At 38.5% G+C, this 25650-nt stretch overlaps 2 protein-coding genes across 5 annotated transcripts in view; one reads left to right on the top strand and one right to left on the bottom strand.

The window, feature by feature from the left end:
• plod1a (procollagen-lysine, 2-oxoglutarate 5-dioxygenase 1a) overlaps nt 1-14398 on the bottom strand; it is a 51062-nt gene extending 36664 nt beyond the window's left edge. For both annotated transcript variants that reach the window (XM_062052457.1, XM_062052456.1), the window contains exons 1-6: nt 13895-14398; nt 10972-11063; nt 10631-10764; nt 6080-6243; nt 3951-4063; nt 3170-3233 (exon numbers count right to left, since the gene is read on the bottom strand). In XM_062052457.1, coding sequence (XP_061908441.1) covers nt 3170-3233; nt 3951-4063; nt 6080-6243; nt 10631-10764; nt 10972-11063; nt 13895-13982 — 655 coding nt within the window. In that variant the 5' untranslated portion in view covers nt 13983-14398. The remainder of the gene's footprint in view (nt 1-3169; nt 3234-3950; nt 4064-6079; nt 6244-10630; nt 10765-10971; nt 11064-13894) is intronic.
• A 2728-nt stretch (nt 14399-17126) lies between these two features.
• On the top strand, nt 17127-25114 carry kiaa2013 (KIAA2013 ortholog). 3 transcript variants are annotated; one of them, XM_062051858.1, is made up of 4 exons: nt 17127-17222; nt 18791-19761; nt 23613-24466; nt 24669-25114. In XM_062051858.1, the coding sequence occupies exons 2-4, from the start codon at nt 18795-18797 to the stop codon at nt 24729-24731; spliced, it is 1884 nt and encodes a 627-aa protein (XP_061907842.1). In that variant the 5' UTR covers nt 17127-17222; nt 18791-18794; the 3' UTR covers nt 24732-25114. The 3 variants fall into 3 exon arrangements, with proteins under 3 accessions (XP_061907842.1, XP_061907843.1, XP_061907844.1); XM_062051859.1 differs by having other exon boundaries at nt 24664-25114; XM_062051860.1 differs by lacking the exon at nt 24669-25114 and having other exon boundaries at nt 23613-24613.
• The last annotated feature ends 536 nt before the right edge of the window (nt 25115-25650 follow it).

The following is a 25650-nucleotide window of genomic DNA, read 5'->3' as shown; positions in this document are numbered from 1 at the left end:
AACTCGGATAACAGAGACTCTAACCAGGAGGACTTTTGACTTTGATACACAGACGCCTGTAAAGAACTGGAACAACACAGACTCTTACCAGGATTACTTTGATTTGGATGACAAAGACGCAGACGTGCTACCGTGAGTATGCAGCTTTGGCTTCTAAACATTTGATCGCTTGACCGTATGTGCGCAACTTTTTTTTTTGCGTATGTACGTAACTTTTTTAAAATATATAAGCTTTATGAACCTTGGGTTAGGTGAACGGTCTTTTGGGCTGAGTGATTGTGTGTGTTGATCAGGTGTTTGAATTGTATTGGCGTGTTCTATGGAGCTAGGAGCTAGCAGAGGAGCTAGGAGCTAGCATAACAAACACGTAGGTGTTTTTATGCAGGATTAATTTGTGGCATATTAAATATAAGCCTGGTTGTGTTGTGGCTAATAGAGTATATATATGTCTTGTGTTTATTTACTGTTGTAGTCATTCCCAGCTGAATATCAGGTACCGTGAGTATGCAGCCTTGGCTGCTAAACATTTGATAGCTTGACCGTATGTGCGCGTCACGTACGTAACTTTTTAAAAATATATACGCTTTATGAACCTTGGGTTAGGTGAACGGTCTTTTGGGCTGAGTGATTGTGTGTGTTGATCAGGTGTTTGAATTGTATTGGCGTGTTCTATGAAGCTAGGAGCTAGCAGAGGAGCTAGGAGCTAGCATAACAAACACGTAGGTGTTTTTATGCAGGATTAATTTGTGGCATATTAAATATAAGCCTGGTTGTGTTGTGGCTAATAGAGTATATATATGTCTTGTGTTTATTTACTGTTGTAGTCATTCCCAGCTGAATATCAGGTCACCCCCGGCTCTCACAGCATCTTCCCTATCTGAATAGCTTCAACTCCCCACTAGTCCTTCACTTGCACTTTACTCATCCACAAATCTTTCATCCTCGCTCAAATTAATGGGGAAATTGTCGCTTTCTCGGTCCGAATTTCTCTCACTTCATGCGGCCATCATTGTAAACAATAGGGAACTTTGCGTATATGTTCAACTGACTACGTCACGCTACTTCCGGTAGGGGCAAGCCTTTTTTTTATCAGATACCAAAAGTTGCGATCTTTATCGTCGTTGTTCTATACTAAATCCTTTCAGCAAAAATATGGCAATATCGCGAAATGATCAAGTATGACACATAGAATAGATCTGCTATCCCCGTTTAAATTTAAAAAAATCATTTCAGTAGGCCTTTAATGCGCACTATAGTCCAGTGCGCCTTTTGTATGAAAATAGACCTGACTAGACCCGCTCATCAGCAGTGCGCCTTATAATCCGGTGCGCCCTATTGTCCGGAAAATACGGTACTTTACAGTTTTATAATCATGAGACCAGTACTTGTGGTATAGTGGGGTGGTGTGTCAGGGGAGCGTGAGAAAACAATACGCAAGTCTTCAGCTAGGTGGCAGCAACTCTTGGAGTGGTTTGTATGGATACATCAATATTATCAGCTTCTTAATGGTATAACGTTGACTTAACGCGTCATGACGTGCATAGGAAATTGTTTGAGGCCAAACTTGGGGGTCTGCACCTGACAGCCAACCAACAGCTGCTTCAGAGTATATCGTGGCTACCTCCAACATCTTGAAAGTGATAACCTTCAAGAGAGCTCCTGATCTGAGAAGCAATAATATAGCCAAATGTGGCTAGTAATGATTTCAATTGTAAGAGTGACTGAACCTTGGATTGCTCATTAATGGCTCTGTAAGACTAGGCACCCTGTGGAAGAAGGTACACATGTATTGGTGCCGGCACCCTGTGGAAGAAGGTACACATGTATTGGTGCCGGCGCCCTGTGGAAGAAGGTACACATGTATTGGTGCCGGCACCCTGTGGAAGAAGGTACACATGTATTGGTGCCGGCGCCCTGTGGAAGAAGGTACACATGTATTGGTGCCGGCAGAATGTCTGTGAAATATACAAGCTGCCCCTCTAACAACCCTGCATTGCTGCAGCAACCACATTACATCTGACTATTAACCCCCCTTTTCCTGTCCTGCTACTAAGTTGCACTGCTTGTGTATGGTATGTAGCAAATAAGCTACAGTGATCTGCACCATCTCTGCACTTCACTATGCTCCAACAACATTTTTAATTAAAATAATTTTTGTGGCAAAATGAATATTTAGGCAATCTCATGTGGAACAACAATTTCAGTGTAAGTGACATCCCTCATGTGATTGATGTTGTACTGCTTGTCTTCTGTGTCTATAACATCATTCTTTGGGCCCTGCGGAGATAGCTGTGCTTGGTTCTTCTTACATCGACGCCCGCATATCCCAGAGCATGAGACAAGGACTGTTGTGATGCTAAAGGTCACTCATTTATATTGTATTTGTCTTTTGGTCAAAGGTTTGTGATTAATGCTGTATTACTGCCTTTTCCTATGTTTAACCAATCAGATTTTTTTGGAATGCGGTAAAAAACAGAGTAGTCATATCATTTCTCTCCCAAATAACTTGACATATCAAAGGAAACTAAAGGCAGCAGCTGTGTGGAGTTTGCATGTTCTCCCCGTGACTGTGTGGGTTCCCTCCGAGTACTTCCGATTCCTCCCACCTCCAAAGACATGCACCTGGGGATAGGCCCCTCCCACCTCCAAAGACATGCACCTGGGGATAAGTTGATTGGGCAACACTAAATGGTTCCTAATGTGTGAATGTTGTACATCTGTGTGTGCCCTGTGATGAGGTGGTGACTTGTCCAGGGTGTACCCCGCCTTCCGCTCGAATGCAGCCGGTAGTAAATGGATGGATGGATGGATAGCACAGTTTTGTAGCAAAGGAAAGTTTCCCATATGGATGAAGTAACCGACGTTGTGCACCAGTATTTTTGTTATTTACTGGACTAAGTATGGAATATATGCCATAATTACAGTAAGGTAATTAAATATGAATTACTGCTTTCAAATGTTTCCACTAATATGATGTCTTAAGTTATATGGTTTATGTGGGCTTTATGTATAGTAAGTGGAATTTTTATTTGTGTCCTTTAAGTCACAAAGACGGTACAAACAATCTTAACATTGTCAACATAGCAGCTGCAGTCTAGAAACAGGATATTGACATAATGACATCACCCGGGTTGAAATAGGTGTGGAGAAGAAAAGAGCTTTCACTCACCGAGAGCTCCGTGAAGGTTCTGAAACAACCTGCATTTGCTGTCCAGTGTGATATTTATGGATTTCTGAAACGTAGCAATAGAAGTTTTATTCACAAATGAAAAATGTTTTGAATAACGGCGTTATATAATAGTCTAATTAATTACTCTATGTACATTACAACGCCGTTACCGAGACATTTGATGCAACATAGCACGCTACTTTTGATGTGGTTGTATGTCAGAAGAACAGCAAGTTCAATGCAGGAAATATATTTTGAATAAGACAGTAACAACACACTAAAATGTACTTGGTATCAAATAGGAGGCAACATCACACAGCAAACAACACACGGCATGTCAGTACATGCACGTACGTGTACGCACTACTACTTCGAGGGAATAATGAACAACAAATCAATGATTGAAGTGCAATCCTACGTTTGTGGACAAGGAGACTACAGCCATGGAAGCACAGTAAATCTCATTATTAGCGATTACACGATCCAGTGAAAAGATTCTCTAGAGCTGCTGTAACTGCCCGCAAACTGAGGGCAAATCTAACAAACACATCTGAGCTAATGCTGCTCGATCTGGGCACTGAAGGTTTTTTGTAAGTAACTCTATAAATACTTACACTAGTAATTAATTACATTTATTAAAGAGTAACTAATTCAATTACTTTTTTGGCAACTATAAATAATTTATTGAAAAAAATAACACAAATACAAATGAATACGTCTTGATTTGATAAAAGACAACAGCAAGGAGCGTCTCATATAGTAGTGTAAAAATGTGCCTCACCCTTTTATCAGGATTGATATAAATCTTGGTGAAAAAGAGCTGATCGCTGTCGTTGTCTGCTCCCGCCCAGTCAGGAAGCATTTCCTTGATGTTGGGAAGGTAGCCAATGAAGCCTGAGGAAAGCAAGTAAACTAGCATAAACAGGAGCTCCGGCACCCTGCTGTGTGCCTCGGCGCTTTTACAAAAAGCTTTCATTATAACTACCGACTTGACTTTTTATGGCCTCTGCCATGTGCTTACTTTGTGTAAAACTTCTGGGTCTAGAAAGGTTGGCTCGCTCTCCTGCTGCGACTACACCACGCTGCATTTACAGTCACTACATGTTCTAACCTTCTCCTGAAACAAAGTCGTTTTAGCTCAGACTCAAATCCCAAATAATCCCTAGAATGTCACAGAATCATTAAGCCCACTGATTGATGAATGCACCTGTATTAAGTTCAAATATCCTCTAATAGTCATTGTAACCAGGGCGATCAATGAGGCAGCGATCGATATGTAACAGTATGTGTTCGGCCAATGTTGGGTAATGCCCATCACATAAGACATTTATTTTTGGTTCCTTGACTGACAGAAGCAGCTAGCAGCTAACTGTGTATGTTCATACGCAGTGTGGAGCCGCCTCCCTAAGTTAATCATCTTCACCCCAATTGTGGCAAATAGACTGCACACACAAAAGCGTAAACGTAAGGTAACATAGTAGAAGTGATCCAGAACAGGCCCAAAATCTAATCAGTTGGTCCTTATCCTAGGGCTGGGCGATAAAACGATATCAATAGATGTGTAATTGATATCAATAAAATATGAGTTTGATAAAACATTTGATAGCTGAAAACGGTATTACGATATAAATTGATATTGATAATTATTGATATTTTTGATGACCTATTGAAAATAAGAAGCAGGAAAAAAATATACTAAATGTAAAAAAATGTCAATTTCAAATGTAACCTTGCTGTGATTATAATCCCTCAGCTATCAAGGCAGAAAGGAAAGGAAATGTCAACACAAGCATGGAAAACAATGTAAACTAAATAGTCAAATCACATTGAAAACTTAACAATAATCTCTTAAAATTAAGGAATATGTAAGAAATGCTTCATAAAGTGTAAGAAAATAGTGTGAACATGTTAACATAAAGAAACCTGAGAAGAACTATTATCTGCAGGTTTAGTGCTCTAAAGCAGTGGTCTCCAACCTTTTTGTAACTGCGGACCGGTCAACGCTTGAAAATCCCCCCATAAAAAAATACAATCACGTGTGCTTCCGGACTGTATCCCTGCAGACTGTATTGATCTATATTAATATATAATGTAGGAACCAGAAATATTAATAACAGAAAGAAACAACCCTTTTGTGCGAATGAGTGTGAATGAGTGTAAATGGGGGAGGCAGGTTTTCTGGGTTGGTGCACTAATTGTAAGTGTATCTTGTGTTTTTTATGTTGATTTAATTAAAAAATAATAACAAAAGTTTTTTTTTTAATTTCTTGTGCGGCCCGGTACCAATCGATCCACGGACCGGTACCGGGCCGCGGCCCGGTGGTTGGGGACCACTGCTCTAAAGGGTGAGCAGTGTGGTATCAGCGTTCTTGTTGGGGACGAGCGCCTTGCATCATTTACAGACCACATTGGGACGTTTTTACAAATCTGCCATACAACAAGATGGCGCAACCAAACGTGATAGTTAATACTGTTACCTGATTGGCTGTTAGTGTGTCACTCCCTCTGATCACTTCCTGCGTTGCTCGGTGACCAGAGGGCGAGTGACTTTGTTCATGCAACCAACCTTGCTTCCACACTTCCTCTTTCCTCCGACGAAAAATAAAATAATCGAACATTTTAACAAACACATTTTTCATTGATATGGATTAAGTGTATATGGTGATATATATTGATATTGTTTTACCACCCAGCCCTAGTTACTGTGTACTATTGACTTTGTTTTGCTCAATGAAGTGTATGTAATCAAGGATAATAACAAACTGCACTATCAAAAGCACATCTAAAAATGACAGGTAATACATGTGATATCAGTATCTCACCCATGGATGATCGGTATCGGCAACATGTAATAATAAACATTCCTTACTTGAAAGTTACAGAAGAGAAATTGAATAAATAAGATGCTACCTCCAGCACCGAGGAACCTGTTCCCCTCCCGGACACGTGGATGTTTATCCTCCAAGTGTCTGTCGGGCCAAATCAAGCTCTCAGAGGAGAACACCACCTTGTGTTGGGCCTGCACAAACTTCTTTAGCACTTCTCGGGGACTGGAGGCCAAAATCACATCATAGCTGTGGAAACACAAGAAGGAAAATGTTGCTGCAGTCCAACACCGCAGGGGTCAGCAACACATCCAAACAAGGCCTCGGCTCAGGAAGCATACAGTCATTAACTCTTAAAGGGGCGTGGCTTGTTCTTTTTATGCCTTTTTTCGTGACGGGGACAAACCTCAAGGTGTTAAGAGGAGGGAAAAACTTTGGTTAGTTTTTTTAGGAATGTTCAAATGTTACATCAAAATGATTTGCATTTCTTATAAGAACATGACATGCTTGCTCACTCCACAGTGCAAGTCAAAAGAAAAGTGAGTTAATAATGCCATTGCTCCTCGTGAGCTGATGAATCACAGCCCGATGGCGTCGGGCCAGCAGCGGGTAGCCAACTCGCCCGGGCAGGCGAGGCTCGCTGGGAGACAGCGAGGTAAGAGTGAGGAGGACATTTTGGCCGTCCACCAACGCTGCAGCGTGAGTCCTTACAGGGGAACTGCACTTTTTGGGGGATATTGCCTGTTGTTTTTTCATTGTGCCCATTGGGCTGAGGTTTTTTTTTTGGCCCTGATGTGGGATCTGAATCGAGGATGTTGTTGTGGCTTGTGCAGCCCTTTGAGAGATGTGTGATTAAGGGCTACATAAGTCAACTTTGATTGTTTCACAATCCTTATGCAAGACAAGAACATCCGTTCTAACTCGTAAATAAACACTAGCAAAAGGCAGCCAACAATAGAGACCATGAGAGTCGCTCTATTCCGCCTATAAAGCGCTCTAAAAAAACCTGTTCAAAAAACATGTTTTATATACGTAATGTAGTAACATTCATATCATCGAATATATACATGTTGTAAGTATATGTGTAATGTAGTAACATTCATAATAACATGTAATATATACATGATGTAAGTATATATGTCATGCAGTAACATTCATAATAACATGTAATATATACATGATGTAAGTATATATGTCATGTAGTAACATTCATAATAACATGTAATATATACATGATGTAAGTATACATGTCATGTAGTAACATTCATAATAACATGTAATATATACATGATGTAAGTATATATGTCATGTAGTAACATTCATAACATGTAATATATACATGATGTAAGTATACATGTCATGTAGTAACATTCATAATAACATGTAATATATACATGATGTAAGTATACATGTCATGTAGTAACATTCATAATAACATGTAATATATACATGATGTAAGTATACATGTCATGTAGTAACATTCATAATAACATGTAGTATATACATGATGTAAGTATACATGTCATGTAGTAACATTCATAATAACATGTAATATATACATGATGTAAGTATATATGTCATGTAGTAACATTCATAATAACATGTAATATATACATGATGTAAGTATACATGTCATGTAGTAACATTCATAATAACATGTAATATATACATGATGTAAGTATACATGTCATGTAGTAACATTCATAATAACATGTAATATATACATGATGTAAGTATATATGTCATGTAGTAACATTCATAATAACATGTAATATATACATGATGTAAGTATATATGTCATGTAGTAACATTCATAATAACATGTAATATATACATGATGTAAGTATATATGTCATGTAGTAACATTCATAATAACATGTAACATATACATGATGTAAGTATATATGTCATGTAGTAACATTCATAATAACATGTAATATATACATGATGTAAGTATATATGTCATGTAGTAACATTCATAACAACATGTAATATATACATGTTGTAAGTATATATGTCATGTAGTAACATTCATAACAACATGTCATATATACATGATGTAAGTATATATGTCATGTAGTAACATTCATAATAACATGTAATATATACATGATGTAAGTATACATGTCATGTAGTAACATTCATAATAACATGTAATATATACATGATGTAAGTATATATGTCATGTAGTAACATTCATAATAACATGTAATATATACATGATGTAAGTATATATGTCATGTAGTAACATTCACAATAACATGTAATATATACATGATGTAAGTATATATGTCATGTAGTAACATTCATAATATGTCATATATACATGATGTAAGTATATATGTCATGTAGTAACATTCATAATATGTCATATATACATGATGTAAGTATATATGTCATGTAGTAACATTCATAATAACATGTAATATATACATGATGTAAGTATATATGTCATGTAGTAACATTCATAATAACATGTAACATATACATGATGTAAGTATATATGTCATGTAGTAACATTCATAATAACATGTAATATATACATGATGTAAGTATATATGTCATGTAGTAACATTCATAACAACATGTAATATATACATGTTGTAAGTATATATGTCATGTAGTAACATTCATAAGAACATGTCATATATACATGATGTAAGTATATATGTCATGTAGTAACATTCATAACAACATGTCATATATACATGATGTAAGTATACATGTCATGTAGTAACATTCATAATAACATGTAATATATACATGATGTAAGTATATATGTCATGTAGTAACATTCATAACAACATGTAATATATACATGATGTAAGTGTATATGTCATGTAGTAACATTCATAATAACATGTAATATATACATGATGTAAGTATACGTGTCATGTAGTAACATTCATAATAACATGTCATATATACATGATGTAAATATACGTGTCATGTAGTAACATTCATAACAACATGTAATATATACATGATGTAAGTATACATGTCATGTAGTAACATTCATAATAACATGTAATATATACATGATGTAAGTATACGTGTCATGTAGTAACATTCATAATAACATGTCATATATACATGATGTAAATATACGTGTCATGTAGTAACATTCATAACAACATGTAATATATACATGATGTAAGTATACATGTCATGTAGTAACATTCATAATAACATGTAATATATACATGATGTAAGTATATATGTCATGTAGTAACATTCATAATAACATGTAATATATACATGATGTAAGTATATATGTCATGCAGTAACATTCATAATAACATGTAATATATACATGATGTAAGTATATATGTCATGTAGTAGCATTCATAATAACATGTAATATATACATGATGTAAGTATATATGTCATGCAGTAACATTCATAATAACATGTAATATATACATGATGTAAGTATATATGTCATGTAGTAACATTCATAATAACATGTAATATATACATGATGTAAGTATATATGTCATGTAGTAACATTCATAACAACATGTAATATATACATGATGTAAGTATATATGTCATGTAGTAACATTCATAATAACATGTAATATATACATGATGTAAGTATATATGTCATGTAGTAACATTCATAATAACATGTAATATATACATGATGTAAGTATATATGTCATGTAGTAACATTCATAATAACATGTAATATATACATGATGTAAGTATATATGTCATGTAGTAACATTCATACCACGTAATATTTACTTATTTTGCTCATCTTAAGCGTACGTGTTAATTTCAAAGACACAGTATGGCGGACTTGATGAGAGACAACAAAGACTACTTTGGGACAAATGATGACCAGAAACTTACATTTTCGAGCCTGAATATAGGGAGGATGATCTACAAGTTTCAGAAGCTGTGTGATAAACAGATGCAGCTTTAGTGAAAGACTAACATAGCAGTTTGATAAGTGCTAAAACAATCACTTACTGTACAATGTCTGCTTTCACTTGGATGCTGACTGACGGGATGTTTATATCTTCCCGTTTAGATGAAGAATTAATAATAATCGTCACGCAGGTAAAAAATGTGCGTCTTTTTCGCCATCTCCGGGTCTAAGTTGGATATCAAAGTTGACCAACTTCTTGGTTTATGTCCACAACCTTCTGCTATCCAGGTGAGATGCAGGATTTTTCATCTAGGATTAACTTTCACCAACTCAGAGGCCATGCAGCAGCTCAAAATGTCAATATAACAGCATAAGCTAGTTAGCGCTCTGTGATCACGGTGCCACTAAAAATAGTTTGTCTGCGTTAGAGCTTATAATAACAATCTGCTTAATATTCAGGTCACAACATGTAAATGGAGTATTGTTGGCGCATTTTGGAGGTTTTTTAGAGGGCTTTATGGCCGGAATAGTGTACTCCCATCAGCTGAATTGTTAACCATCTCGTACTTGCCGTATATTATGACTTTGAATGCATTAAAGAAAAAGAACATGTTTTTCTCTTACGTAAGGATTGTGAATGATAGGCAACATTTTAAAAAAGTGCACTTCCCCTTTAAGTAAAATGGCAGCATTTGTTTGTAAAGCAGCTTGTCAAGTATAACACAACAATGGCAGAAATGATAGGGCAAGCCATGTTACCTGTCAATAAAAAGAATTATTTTATCCTCATCCTTCATTTCCTCCACGGCTTCTTTCAGAAGCCTCACTTTCTGACCTCCGCCGGGGGCAGACAAATAGTCGCCACCTTTCCATTTCTGCCCGCGACCAAGGACCTGCAAACACACAGCACAAAGCAGGAGGTTTAACCCTGGGGCCATATTTCAAAAGAAACATGTAAACAAATCTCTGTCAACATGCACTTATTTGTCCGGGGGGGCCCAGAAGCATATTTTTTTTCTTTACACAAGCATGTTTTCACACATCAGCCAAACAATATGATATAAAAAGAAGAACAATACAGAAGGTGTTTGCTTTCCTACCTTGACAGTGTAATTAAAATGTTTGGCTGATCTCAAGAAACGCCTGAAGCCATCAGTTTCCTTGGTTGCAACTGTCACAACCAAAAGCTTGTCTGGAAGGAGAGGAATTTGTCAGCACATTTCAAATGGACTTTTATTGAATAGGCTTATTAGAATTAATATCATCATTTATTATATATCACAAAACCTGCTTACGACCTTCTAAATATGTTTTGTAGCCCTGAAGACATGAAATAACACCCGTTACTAAGTCCCCTTTACACTCCTTTAACCCAATAAAATATGAAGGAAGGCAGGATTGTTTTATAAAAATATTTGCAATGCTTGCACAGTTTGAGGTCAAATTTTTTGGGACTTATGCAGATCTCAAATACACAAAAACAGGTACCAATACGTAATACAAGTTTTGCATAATAGGTCCCCTTTAAATGTGTTATTTTGCACCTAAAACACTTTCTTCCCCCATTGTTTCGTTTTAGCACAAAAACATGCAAGTTGAAAAGTATAAAAATTGTTTCACATTTTAAAAGAGTTTAAAAGAATGTAATTGGGGGGCTCAAGATATTTTAAAAAAAAAAGTGCTTCAGCTCACAATTTAGCCAAGAGTGGCCCTGGCTAATAGAATAATAACAACAAAGGGTGCGCAAAAAATCGATAACCATCTGAATCTTGATTCTAAATGGGTTCATCATTTTCAAAAATCTATTTTTTTTAAATGAAGAGAGTTTTAGGTCATCGTTATGCAACCAGAAGGAACTGTTGTAACCTACAACCTGTCTTGAAAACCTTTTATTGTAATTATTATACCAAATAATACATTGTCTTGAATCAAGAATCATGTTGAATCCAATCGTCTCCCCAGGAATCGGATTGAATGGTTAGTTTGCCCAAAGATCCACACCCCTCGTAATAACACAACTACACGTGTAATTAGCCTTAATAACATGTTTACAACATATACAGATATCCAAGTACATTCTTTTATTTGTTGCGGTATTTGGCTCTCCATGAATAAAATGCTTGGACACACCTGATCTACATTCTAGAACAGTCATTCTCAAACTGTGGTATGCGTACCACTGGTGGTACTCAGGCTCTATCTAGTGGTACACCGAAGATTTAATCCATTATTTAAGTATAGTGATGTTGTTTTTTTACATTCAAACAAAGTGTTCAAATGGTATGTAATGTTACAGTGGCCGAAAATATTCAAGATACTACCTGCCTTGTTTTTAATGAATACTTAGGTCTACTGCGCTACTGTGTTGTAATGTGGGTCATTATGGTGGTACTTAATGAATATTTAGGTCTACTACACTACTGTATTTAATGTTGTCATTATGGTGGTACTTAATGAATATTTAGGTCTACTACACTACTGTATTTAATGTTGTCATTATGGTGGTACTTAATGAATACTTAGGTCTACTACACTACTGTATTTAATGTTGTCATTATGGTGGTACTTAATGAATACTTAGGTCTACTACACTACTGTATTTAATGTTGTCATGATGGTGGTACTTAATGAATACTTAGGTCTACTACACTACTGTATTTAATGTTGTCATTATGGTGGTACTTAATGAATACTTAGGTCTACTACACTACTGTATTTAATGTTGTCATTATGGTGGTACTTAATGAATAGTTAGTACTACTACACTACTGTATTTAATGTTGTCATTATGGTGGTACTTAATGAATACTTAGGTCTACTACACTACTGTATTTAATGTTGTCATTATGGTGGTACTTAATGAATACTTAGGTCTACTACACTACTGTATTTAATGATGTCATTATGGTGGTACTTAATGAATACTTAGTACTACTACACTACTGTATTTAATGATGTCATTATGGTGGTACTTAATGAATACTTAGTACTACTACACTACTGTATTTAATGTTGTCATTATGGTGGTACTTAATGAATACTTAGTACTACTACACTACTGTATTTAATGATGTCATTATGGTGGTACTTAATGAATACTTAGTACTACTACACTACTGTATTTAATGATGTCATTATGGTGGTACTTAATGAATACTTAGGTCTACTACACTACTGTATTTAATGTTGTCATTATGGTGGTACTTAATGAATACTTAGGTCTACTACACTACTGTATTTAATGATGTCATTATGGTGGTACTTAATGAATACTTAGGTCTACTACACTACTGTATTTAATGATGTCATTATGGTGGTACTTAATGAATACTTAGGTCTACTACACTACTGTATTTAATGTTGTCATTATGGTGGTACTTAATGAATACTTAGTACTACTACACTACTGTATTTAATGTTGTCATTATGGTGGTACTTAATGAATAGTTAGTACTACTAGACTACTGTATTTAATGATGTCATTATGGTGGTACTTAATGAATACTTAGTACTACTAGACTACTGTGTTTAATGATGTCATTATGGTGGTACTTGGAGAGCCAAGTGTTGGTGCTTGTTGGGGGGGGAAATAGTTCTAGAACATTCTACAGCCTCAATGGAAGCCACACATAGGACGACACAATATATGTCCCTGGCTGTAAATGTCCGTGGTAACTCAACTATTAAACATTATAAGAGAAAGGGATAGAAAGTGTGTAGGAAACAAAGAGGACATTTAGTTTTGCTGTCCACGTCACCTAACTTGTTTCTTTCACGTGGGGGCAACAAATGTTTATTCGCTCATTTCCTCTCAACTCTTTGCTACAAACACAGCAACGCAAGATTAACAAAAAACATCTCGAGGAAGGAGCTAAAAGTTTGCTACATGTTGTCTTGAAAGTATTTAATGTCTTATCGCGTCTGTTTGGTGAACTTCTCTGTCATTAGCTTAAATGTGTGACGCCATAACTAGCTAACTAACTAACTAACTAACTAACTAACTAACTAACTAACTCACCTTACCTTCTTTCAGGTGCTGCTCGTCACAGTAGCTCGGTGAAAGGAGTGTGAAGAGAAGGAGGACGGGGAGTAACAGCAGGCAAAGTTTCATCTCGGCAACTTTTTTAAAATATCCGTTAAATAATGGATGGAGTGTGGAATCCTGATACTCTCCCCGCTGACTGGACTGTGCATGGAAAGCCCGAGGTCCCTTGAACGCAACTCTCTCTCTCTCTCTCGCTCTCTCTCTCCCTCTCTCTCTCTCTCTCTCTCTCTCTCTCTCTCTCTCTCTCTCTCTCTCTCTCTCTTTCTCTCTCTCTCTCTGTGTCCCCCCACCCTCTCTCAATGACTTTTAAATATTTGCGAACAAACAGAAAGTGCAAACAACAATCCTTAGATTGAAAATCCGCGTGTCTCCGCGACACGGACGACGGTAGACATTCCACGCACACGTCAGACCAACAAGCAGTGATTTAGACTGCGTGGGTAAAAAAGATCCACAGCTGTTCTGTGAACGTGAGATCCTCCACGCAGTGGCGGTGGATGGATCGAGGCAAATGTCGACAGCACCGATACCAACGGGCGTATCAGTATCGAATTAATATCAGTATAGTGTTGGTTTTGAAAATGAAAAAATATGAAAAATGTCCCCCGTATGCTTTCATTTTTCAGTGTTCCAGGGTGAGGACAGCCCTGCTTTATTTGTTGTGTTGGATAGCACAGTGTTTTTATAACTTTTTTCAGCCAAGGCACATTTTTTGCGTTGAAAAAACACGGAGGTCGGAGGCACACCACCAGCAGAAAATGCGGAGGCACACCACCAGCAGAAATAATTCAAAAACTAAACTCAGTTGACAGTATAAAGTCGTTGTGGTAATTGTTGGATATGACTTTAAAGCATCAATATAGCTCTTGTCTCAAAGTAGGTGTACTAGTCACCACTGTCACATCACCCTGACTTATTTGGACTTTTTTGCTGTTTTTCTGTGTGTAGTAGGTGGCTTTTTCTCTTTTTTTGGTATTTTCCTGTAGCAGTTTCATGTCTTCCTTTGAGCGATATTTCCCGCATCTACTTTGTTTTAGCAATCAAGAATATTTCAATTGTTTTTATCCTTCTTTGTGGGGACATTGTTGATTGTCATGTCATGTTCGGATGTACGTTGTCTTTGCTCCACAGTAAGTCTTTGCTGTCGTCCAGCATTCTGTTTTAGTTTACTTTGTAGCCAGTTCAGTTTTAGTTTTGTTCCCTAAGCTTCAATGCCTTTTCTTAGGGGCACTCACCTTTTGTTTATTTTTGGTTTAAGCATTTGACACCTTTTTTTACCTGCACACTGCCTCCTGCTGTTTCCCACATCTACAAAGCAATTAGCTACCTGCTGCCACCTACTGATATGGAAGAGTATTACACGGTTAGCTCTAGACAGCACCGACACTCAACAACAACACATCATTTGCAGACTATAATTACTGCTTTGCAAAACGTACTTTTAACCCAAATAGGTGAAATCAGATCATCTCCCACGGCACACCAGACTGTATCACAGTGGTTAAAAAACACTGGGATAGCATACACCCAGCATTTTCCTTCTTGAAAATAAAAGAGTTTGAGTCCATTCTTGAGATACCGGAGCTCTAGCAGGCGCTCAAAAAGCCTGACAAAGGGCTGCTGAGTGGAGACACCAATCATCACCAAAGGAGACACCAATCATCACCAAAGGATTTTTCCGCCCTGATGGGGCGGAAAAATATTGAATGTCAGTGGAAAGCTAGATAATCTATTTCACATACAACGGTGGATTGAAAAAAACACCATAGTAAAATAATGAAAACTTACTTAAGTATATCTGAAGTTGATCAAGAGACTTGAAAGTGGGGTAAAATACTTCATTTTAACACTTTTATGAGTGAGGCCCTTTTGGATCGTTTTTAAAATGTAATTTCTAAAAATCAATGGTGTTATGAATTATTGACCTATTTATAGCTCCAACTACTTATCAAATAATCCATTTTGAATTTTTTTGGGCGGGGAAATATTGCAAATGTTGTGTTTTTGTTTTGACAAAAGAGCATTAAATATACTTTATATAGACAGACTGGAAATTAGTCGAGATTTAAGCATTTAATAATTACATGAAAAATATCATATTTGACAAATTTTTAACATTTTTATGACTGGGACCCTTTTGGGTCACCGGGACCAAACTTGATGGGAGCCTGAAGGTAAAAATAATATATCAAGATGGCCTCCACATGCTTTCATTTTCCAGTGTGTGGCCCTCAGTGGAAAACGTGTGCACACCCCTGCTTTTTATTTTTATATTTTGATTTTCAAAACCTATATCCATAATATTCAACATTTACATACAATCAAATAAATAATAACAATCAAAACAAGTAAAAAAACAGTACACATCAGCGCCAGGGTGTTGTAAACTCAAGCAACTAAAGAAGAATGCAAAATATATACAGTATATATAACAAAGTGTAAAGCCATAGGCTCACACAAGTTCCGTAAACAATCCGAATTTGGAGCACAGCATCAGCTTTTTGGTTGTTAGAGGTAGAAAGCGTTTTAAAGTACATTTCTAATTCTTTTTTTGAGAAACTTACATTTATGAATATAAAACTTAGCCAATAGTTTAATGAGGTTGCAAAGGTAAAATTCCTTTTCAACATTTTTTTCATACAGTGTAAATCCAAATAGCACATCTTTAAAACAAAGCACACATTAGTCATGAATATTGTCCAGGATGAAAGCACATCTGTATATCTGTTGCTGCTGCTGCAGCAACAGATATACAGTCTATAGGTCCCTAAGATATATAGATATTTAATGTTGTTTATGTAGAAATGTAGCATGTATATATAACCTAATCATATTGTTTCTTCAATTTAAAAATAGCTGACCCTTCTCTGGGATTATATTCCCATTGATCTGGGACGTCTGGTCACTTATAGCATATAAGAATATTCTATTACTGTTAAGCAAACTATGAATAATAAAACATGTGTCCTTTATCATAGCTACACGTATGACAAAAAAGGGGGTGAAAATCAGTGGTATTCAGTGAGGTAAGATGAATTAAATGCGCTGACAAGTTCATTGCTCCTGCCAAATGAATTGCACTGAGTGGAGCGGATCACCACTCCAAGATGGCGGCCCCGCGTCTCGTCAGCGCCAGTAGGCAGTAGCGCTCCATGCTGCGTACCCTTAGAACACGTCTATGACGTTCACCTACGATAATTACGACCTTGCGGCTAACTTTACGACGCCTAGCTTTGCGACAGTTGCAAAAAGCGGAAGTGTCAGCGGCGACTAGCAGCAGTTGGTGAAGAATGATCAATGTGACGCGTGAGTGTTTAAAAGGACACAAAAAGCCTGTCATGTGACACAGCTGTGACTTTGTGGTGAAGATGGCAGCATGGACATAACGCAGCTTCTAATACGTCGCTAGCTTAGCCAATGTAGCATGTCGCTAGCTTAGCCACTTTAGCAAACATGCTAGCAGTCGGTGACTTTCTAGAACTGCTTCTATTTGTGACTTTTAAAGTTGTATTTCCAACAATGACTTTCTAGAACTGTTTCTATTTGTGACTTTCAAAGTTATATTTCCAACAATGACTTTCTAGAACTGCTTCTATTTGTGACTTTCAAAGTTATATTTCCAACAATGACTTTCTAGAACTGCTTCTATTTGTGACTTTCAAAGTTATATTTCCAACAATGACTTTCTAGAACTGCTTCTATTTGTGACTTTCAAAGTTGTATTTCCAACAATGACTTTCTAGAACTGCTTCTATTTGTGACTTTCAAAGTTGTATTTCCAACAATGACTTTCTAGAACTGCTTCTATTTGTGACTTTCAAAGTTGTATTTCCAACAATGACTTTCTAGAACTGCTTCTATTTGTGACTTTCAAAGTTGTATTTCCAACAATGACTTTCTAGAACTGCTTCTATTTGTGACTTTCAAGTTGTATTTCCAACAATGACTTTCTAGAACTGCTTCTATTTGTGACTTTTAAAGTTGTATTTCCAACAATGACTTTCTAGAACTGCTTCTATTTGTGACTTTCAAAGTTATATTTCCAACAATGACTTTCTAGAACTGCTTCTATTTGTGACTTTCAAAGTTATTTCCAACAATGACTTTCTAGAACTGTTTCTATTTGTGACTTTCAAAGTTATATTTCCAACAATGACTTTCTAGAACTGCTTCTATTTGTGACTTTCAAAGTTATATTTCCAACAATGACTTTCTAGAACTGCTTCTATTTGTGACTTTCAAAGTTATATTTCCAACAATGACTTTCTAGAACTGCTTCTATTTGTGACTTTCAAAGTTATATTTCCAACAATGACTTTCTAGAACTGCTTCTATTTGTGACTTTCAAAGTTGTATTTCCAACAATGACTTTCTAGAACTGCTTCTATTTGTGACTTTCAAAGTTGTATTTCCAACAATGACTTTCTAGAACTGCTTCTATTTGTGACTTTCAAAGTTGTATTTCCAACAATGACTTTCTAGAACTGCTTCTATTTGTGACTTTCAAGTTGTATTTCCAACAATGACTTTCTAGAACTGCTTCTATTTGTGACTTTTAAAGTTGTATTTCCAACAATGACTTTCTAGAACTGCTTCTATTTGTGACTTTCAAAGTTATATTTCCAACAATGACTTTCTAGAACTGCTTCTATTTGTGACTTTCAAAGTTATTTCCAACAATGACTTTCTAGAACTGCTTCTATTTGTGACTTTCAAAGTTGTATTTCCAACAATGACTTTCTAGAACTGCTTCTATTTGTGACTTTCAAAGTTGTATTTCCAACAATGACTTTCTAGAACTGCCTCTATTTGTGACTTTGAAGTGGTATGTCAACAATGACTTTCTATAACTGCTTCCATTTGTGACTTTGAAGTGGCATGTCAACAATGTGGCTCCAGCAGCGACTGAAGGGGCTCCCCGGCTTGCTATCGAGCAGCTGGGCTCGAAGAATGATCCTGGGACTGCTCATCTTCCTCATCTTCTACTGGTACCTGGGTGCTGAGCGCAAGTGGCGCTTCTTTAGCGGCTCGGCCATGCCCGGCGGGGCGGTGGGACTGTGTCTGGAGGCGGAGATCCACAGGTGGAAGTCCCTTGTGGAACGTGGGGAGGGTTTGTACAGCACATCCCAGGAACAAGTGGACACACCCTTTGTCACGGGCAACGGCCATATTCTTATTGACACTGACTCCAACAGACTGTGGGTGGCGTCCTCCTCACAGCCCGGGTCAGCCCCGGTCCACCAGGCGGATTATTCCCCCATCGTGAGCGTTCATCTGGAGGGAAAGCAGGCTGAAGCACGGGCGACCATGATGTGGTTCCGGAAAGGATCCGTGCTATCGGTCCGCTGTGCCGCACGGGGGGCGGTGCAGTCCTCCCGGGGCTGCGTCACCATCAGAGAGGAGTTTATGGCCCACAGGAGCCGACACAACGTCTATCTTCAGAGAGTCCACATCAACAACCCCACTGACAAGCCGGCCACCTTCGAGGTGTCCTCCAAAACCACAGACTTTGACAGAAAGTTCTCCACCAGCGTGGACAAAGTGGAGAACAAGGAGATCGTCCTGGCGTCAGGGAGAGTGTCCCTGGAGAAGAACCGCATGGTGCTGGTGGTGGTGGTCACCAAGAAGCTCAGCGGCAGGATCCAGGTCTTTCCCAACTCCGAGTACACGGACAACATCGTGTCTGTGGTGAGGACTTCGCAGCCCATCGAGCCTTCGAAGCTGGACGAGACCTTCGTGAGCCTGAGGGATGAAGCCAAAAAAGAGCTGGGAGAGCTGCTGAAGGCAAATGTGGACGACCTGGTCATAGACCACCAACAGGCCTGGATGGACCTCTTCATTTCCGGTGAGTTACCGTCTCAAAACTGCACTTCATCATGTTAGTAACTCCAGCAAGCATAAATTCAACCATTTTCATATTTTTCACTTTCAAAAGCAATATGCCTTTTTTTTTAACCCTTTAAAGCTCCCCTCAAGTTTTGTTACGAATGTTAAAAATAGGATTCATTTTGCACATTTTTTATTCAACACATAAATCTCTAGATCAGGGGTGTTAAAGTCATTTTAGGGGACGACGTGGCCAAGTTGGGAGAGTGGCCGTGCCAGCAATCTGAGGGTTCCTGGTTCAATCCCCACCTTCTACCATCCTAGTCACATCCATTGTGTCCTTGAGCAAGACACTTCACCCTTGCTCCTGGTGGGTCCTGGTTAGCGCCTTGCATGGCCATCAGTGTGTGAATGTGTGTGTGTGAGAATGTGGAAATAGTGTCAAAGCGCTTTGAGTTCCTTAAAAAAGGTAGAAAAGCGCTATACAAGTATAACCATTTACCATTTTATTTACCATTTAGCTCGGAGGCCACATGGAGTAAGTACCATTTATTTGTCTTGCACATTTCACAGACAAAAAAGTGCTTCACGACAACACAGTTGAAATGACATCTAATATAATATAAAAAACACAGTGTGAATAAACAATATCAGTAACTTAAATATAAAGACTACTTTAGATAGTTTTCTTTGTTTAAAAACAGAAGTAGCACATTCTGACAATGTACAAATCACTTTTTTTAAATGTTGCGGTTTATAATATTCTATCTTCATTTGTCGTTATTTACACTTTCTGAATAAATAATGTGATAATGTTCATCGGTCAAATAGGTGGAATTAAGTCTTGACAGAGTTTTAAAATGCTCCCATTGGTGTTAAATTGTAATCTATCAGAAGATGAAATGAATAATAATATCAACATTTAACTCCACAATGTTGTTATTGTAATTGACTGATATTCCTCAACTGATGCACTAACATATGGTTTGTTCTGTACATCATCTGCAACTCAACTCATTTCATTCATCACACGTGAAGTCAGGAGGGGGTCAATCTTATTTAGGCCTTTTTTGGGCTAGAAATGTCACATTGCCAACATGTTTGACAATCAAGGCAAGAATCCTCATGTTGTATACTATCACTAATAAGTAACTAGTGCTTATTAGTTGTAACAATCCTCATGTTGTATACTATCACTAATAAGTACCTAGTGCTTATTAGTTGTAAAATGTTGCATGTTGTATACTATCACTAATAAGTACCTAGTGCTTATTAGTTGTAACAATCCTCATGTTGTATACTATCACTAATAAGTAACTAGTGCTTATTAGTTGTAAAATTTTGCATGTTGTATACTATCACTAATAAGTACCTGGTGCTTATTAGTTGTAACAATCCTCATGTTGTATACTATCACTAATAAGTACCTAGTGCTTATTAGTTGTAACAATCCTCATGTTGTATACTATCACTAATAAGTACCTAGTGCTTATTAGTTGTAACAATCCTCATGTTGTATACTATCACTAATAAGTACCTAGTGCTTATTAGTTGTAACAATCCTCATGTTGTATACTATCACTAATAAGCAGCGAGTGTCCAAACAGGAAGTGTTGCTACATAGCTCCGCCCCCCTCTGAAGTCATGCACACTAGGGCAGGGGATACAAAGAATGGCTCTTGCGACATCCAGTGGACACATTTAGAACAGCAGCTTCTTTCATTCAAACATTTCAGCTCCTTTCTATTCTTAGCAAACTCATCTGGTGAGTTCTTACCACAACTTCAGCTATGTCTATTTACACTTTTTATAGCTTTTCTCTTGTCAGCTAGCAACCAACACTCTACTTTTCAGCTATAATTATGTATATAATTAGCATGCTACTTGTCAGCTAGTGATTGGCGTGCTACTTGCCAGCTGGCGTGTTAGATGCCAGCTAGCGATTAACAGTCTAGTTGTTAGCTAGTGATTAACACTCTAGTTGTCAGCTAGCGATTAACAGTCTAGTTGTTAGCTAGTGATTAACACTCTAGTTGTCAGCTAGCGATTAACAGTCTAGTTGTCAGCTAGCAATTAACACTCTAGTTGTCAGCTAGCGATTAACAGTCTAGTTGTCATCTAGTGATTAACACTCTAGTTGTTAGCTAGTGATTAACAGTCTAGTTGTCAGCTAGTGATTAACAGTCTAGTTGTTAGCTAGTGATTAACAGTCTAGTTGTCAGCTAGTGATTAACAGTCTAGTTGTCAGCTAGTGATTAACACTGTAGTTGTCAGCTAGTGATTAACAGTCTACTTGTCAGCTAGTGATTAACACTCTAGTTGTCAGCTAGCGATTAACACTGTAGTTGTCAGCTAGTGATTAACAGTCTACTTGTCAGCTAGCGATTAACACTGTAGTTGTCAGCTAGTGATTAACAGTCTAGTTGTCAGCTAGTGATTAACAGTCTAGTTGTCAGCTAGTGATTAACACTGTAGTTGTCAGCTAGTGATTAACAGTCTACTTGTCAGCTAGTGATTAACACTCTAGTTGTCAGCTAGTGATTAACACTGTAGTTGTCAGCTAGTGATTAACAGTCTACTTGTCAGCTAGCGATTAACACTGTAGTTGTCAGCTAGTGATTAACACTGTAGTTGTCAGCTAGTGATTAACAGTCTAGTTGTCAGCTAGCGATTAACACTGTAGTTGTCAGCTAGTGATTAACACTGTAGTTGTCAGCTAGTGATTAACAGTCTAGTTGTCAGCTAGCGATTAACACTGTAGTTGTCAGCTAGGGATTAACAGTCTAGTTGTCAGCTAGTGATTAACACTGTAGTTGTCAGCTAGTGATTAACAGTCTAGTTGTCAGCTAGCGATTAACACTCTAGTTGTCAGCTAGTGATTAACAGTCTAGTTGTCAGCTAGTGATTAACAGTCTAGTTGTCAGCTAGCGATTAACACTCTAGTTGTCAGCTACTGATTAACAGTCTAGTTGTCAGCTAGTGATTAACAGTCTAGTTGTCATCTAGTGATTAACACTCTAGTTGTCAGCTAGTGATTAACAGTCTAGTTGTCATCTAGTGATTAACACTCTAGTTGTCAGCTAGTGATTAACAGTCTAGTTGTCAGCTAGTGATTAACAGTCTAGTTGTCAGCTAGTGATTAACACTCTAGTTGTCAGCTAGTGATTAACACTGTAGTTGTCAGCTAGTGATTAACACTCTACTTGTCAGCTAGCGATTAACAGTCTAGTTGTCAGCTAGTGATTAACAGTCTAGTTGTCAGCTAGCGATTAACACTCTAGTTGTCAGCTAGCGATTAACACTGTAGTTGTCAGCTAGCGATTAACACTGTAGTTGTCAGCTAGTGATTAACACTCTAGTTGTCAGCTGGTGATTAACACTCTAGTTGTCAGCTAGCGATTAACACTCTAGTTGTCAGCTGGTGATTAACACTCTAGTTGTCAGCTAGTGATTAACACTCTAGTTGTCAGCTGGTGATTAACACTCTAGTTGTCAGCTAGCGATTAACACTCTAGTTGTCAGCTAGCGATTAACACTCTATTTGTCAGCTAGCGATTAACACTCTAGTTGTCAGCTGGTGATTAACACTCTAGTTGTCAGCTAGTGATTAACACTCTAGTTGTCAGCTAGCGATTGGCGCGTTAGTTGCCAGCTAGCGATTAACACTCTAGTTGCCAGCTAGTGATTAACACTCTCCTTGTCAGCTAGCGATTGGCGCGTTTGTTGCCAGCTAGTGATTAACACTGTTGTTCTGTAGTTGTCAGCTAGCAAATAGTGTGTTAGTTAGCGATTGAGCACCCCCTGGTCATCAGCTAGCGATTAGCGCTGTAGTTGTCAGGTCAGTGCAGTGATTGTTCTTCCCCTGTGCAGGCGTGGAGATGAGGAAGATCACGGACTCGCACACGCCGTCGAGCCGCACGGTGAACGCCACGCTCTACTACATGCTGTCGTCCTGGGCGGCTCCCTTGCTGGAGCGGCGGCTGGGCAGCGAGGAGCGCGGCGCCCTGGAGTCCAGCCTCAACTACGCCGACCACTGCTTCAGCGGCCACGCCACCATGCACGCCGAGAACCTGTGGCCCGAGCGGGTGAGCAGCGCCGCCCAGATCCTGCAGCTGGTCACGCTCTGGACCCTGACGCTGCAGAAGCGCGGCTGCAAGGCGCTGGTGGCGGCCGGCGCCCACGGGGCCATGCAGGGCATGGCGCTCAGCTTCGGGGGGCTGCAGTTCACGGAGAACCACCTGCAGTTCCAGGCGGACCCGGACGTGCTGCACAACAGCTACGCCCTGAGGGGGATCCGCTACAACCGCGACCTCATCAACCTGGCGGTCCTGCTGGACGGCGAGGGCAAGCCCTTCCTCCACGTGTCCGTCAAGCCGCAGGAGAAGCCCGTCAAGCTGTACGCCTGCGAGGCCGGCTGCCTCAACGAGCCCGTGGAGCTCACCTCGGAGGTCAAGGGTCACACCTTCCCCGTCATGGTCACGCAGCCCATCACCCCGCTGCTCTACATCTCCCCCGACCTGCGCCACCTGCAGGACCTGCGCCACACGCTGCACCTGAAGGCCATCCTGGCCCACGAGGAGCACATGGCCAACAGATACCCGGGCCTGCCCTTCCTCTTCTGGTTCAGCGTGGCCTCGCTCATCACGCTCTTCCACCTCTTCCTCTTCAAGCTCATTTACAACGAGTACTGTGGCCCCGGCGCCAAGCCCCTCTTCCGCAGCAAGGTATGACGGACCTGGACGCAGGCTAAATATTGCAAACTGATTTTTTTTAATTGTGTGTGTGTGTGTGTGTGTGTGTGTGTGTGTGTGTGTGTGTGTGTGTGTGTGTGTGTGTGTGTGTGTGTGTGTGTGTGTGTGTGTGTGTGTGTGTGTGTGTGTGTGTGTGTGTGTGTGTGTGTGTGTGTGTGTGTGTGTGGCAGCACAGCTCTCTCTCTTCCCATCACAACATGCCTTTCTCCTCCACTCAATACCAGTCCTAACCTACTAGTTACAATCAGTATTTCACAGCACTAACTCTAAATCAGGGGTGTCCAAACTATCTAGTGGTCAACGTGAGTAATTCAGCTCAAGGACCTTTAATGGTGCGCTGCACAGCATTAACTTATATGACCTAATGCAAACACCCTTCCCAAGTCAAGGTGCCAAAAAATAAGAATAAGAGCAAAATGTCAACAGACATGGTCACACACAACACAACCTGATCGGATACAAATATCCAGGCACCATAAACAATTCTAAATGACATCCATTTCAATCCATTACAAAGCATGATGGGAAAATGCAAAACTCTCCACACTTATTCATGTTTGGTGTGTTTTAGCTGCTTGATTCTTCTGATTGATTACAAAACTTTATACACACACATATATATATATATATATATATATATATATATATATATATATATATATATATATATATATATATATATATATATATATATATATATATATATTAGGGGTGTGGGGAAAAAATCGATTCGAATTCGAATTGCGATTCTCACATGCGATTCAGAATTGATTCTCATTTTTTAAAAATCGATTAAAATTTTCATTTTTCTCTTGATTTTTTTTTTTTTTTTTTTTAATGAATCAATCCAACAAAACAATACACAGCAATACCATAACAATGCAATCCAATTCCTAAAGCAAAGCCGAGCCAGCAACACTCAGAAGTGCAATAAACACAACAATTGAGAGGAGACACAAACACCACACACAACAATTGAGAGGAGACACAAACACCACACACAACAATTGAGAGGAGACACAAACACCACACACAACAATTGAGAGGAGACACAAACACCACACACAACAATTGAGAGGAGACACAAACACCACACACAACAATTGAGAGGAGACACAAACACCACACACAACAATTGAGAGGAGACACAAACACCA

Source organism: Entelurus aequoreus, linkage group LG07 (genome assembly GCF_033978785.1).
Source record: "Entelurus aequoreus isolate RoL-2023_Sb linkage group LG07, RoL_Eaeq_v1.1, whole genome shotgun sequence".
Lineage (NCBI taxonomy): Eukaryota > Metazoa > Chordata > Actinopteri > Syngnathiformes > Syngnathidae > Entelurus > Entelurus aequoreus.
Note: the sequence above shows the minus strand (reverse complement) of the source record. Positions and strands in the feature narration are given on the sequence as shown.

Bases quoted from the DNA above. Each gene is read 5' to 3' on its own strand.
- kiaa2013 (XM_062051858.1), top strand. From the start codon at position 18,795: ATGTCAACAATGTGGCTCCAGCAGCGACTGAAGGGGCTCCCCGGCTTG. The intron at 19,762-23,612 runs GTGAGTTACCGT...TCCCCTGTGCAG, and splicing joins GATGGACCTCTTCATTTCCG to GCGTGGAGATGAGGAAGATC. The intron at 24,467-24,668 runs GTATGACGGACC...GTGGCAGCACAG, and splicing joins AGCCCCTCTTCCGCAGCAAG to CTCTCTCTCTTCCCATCACA.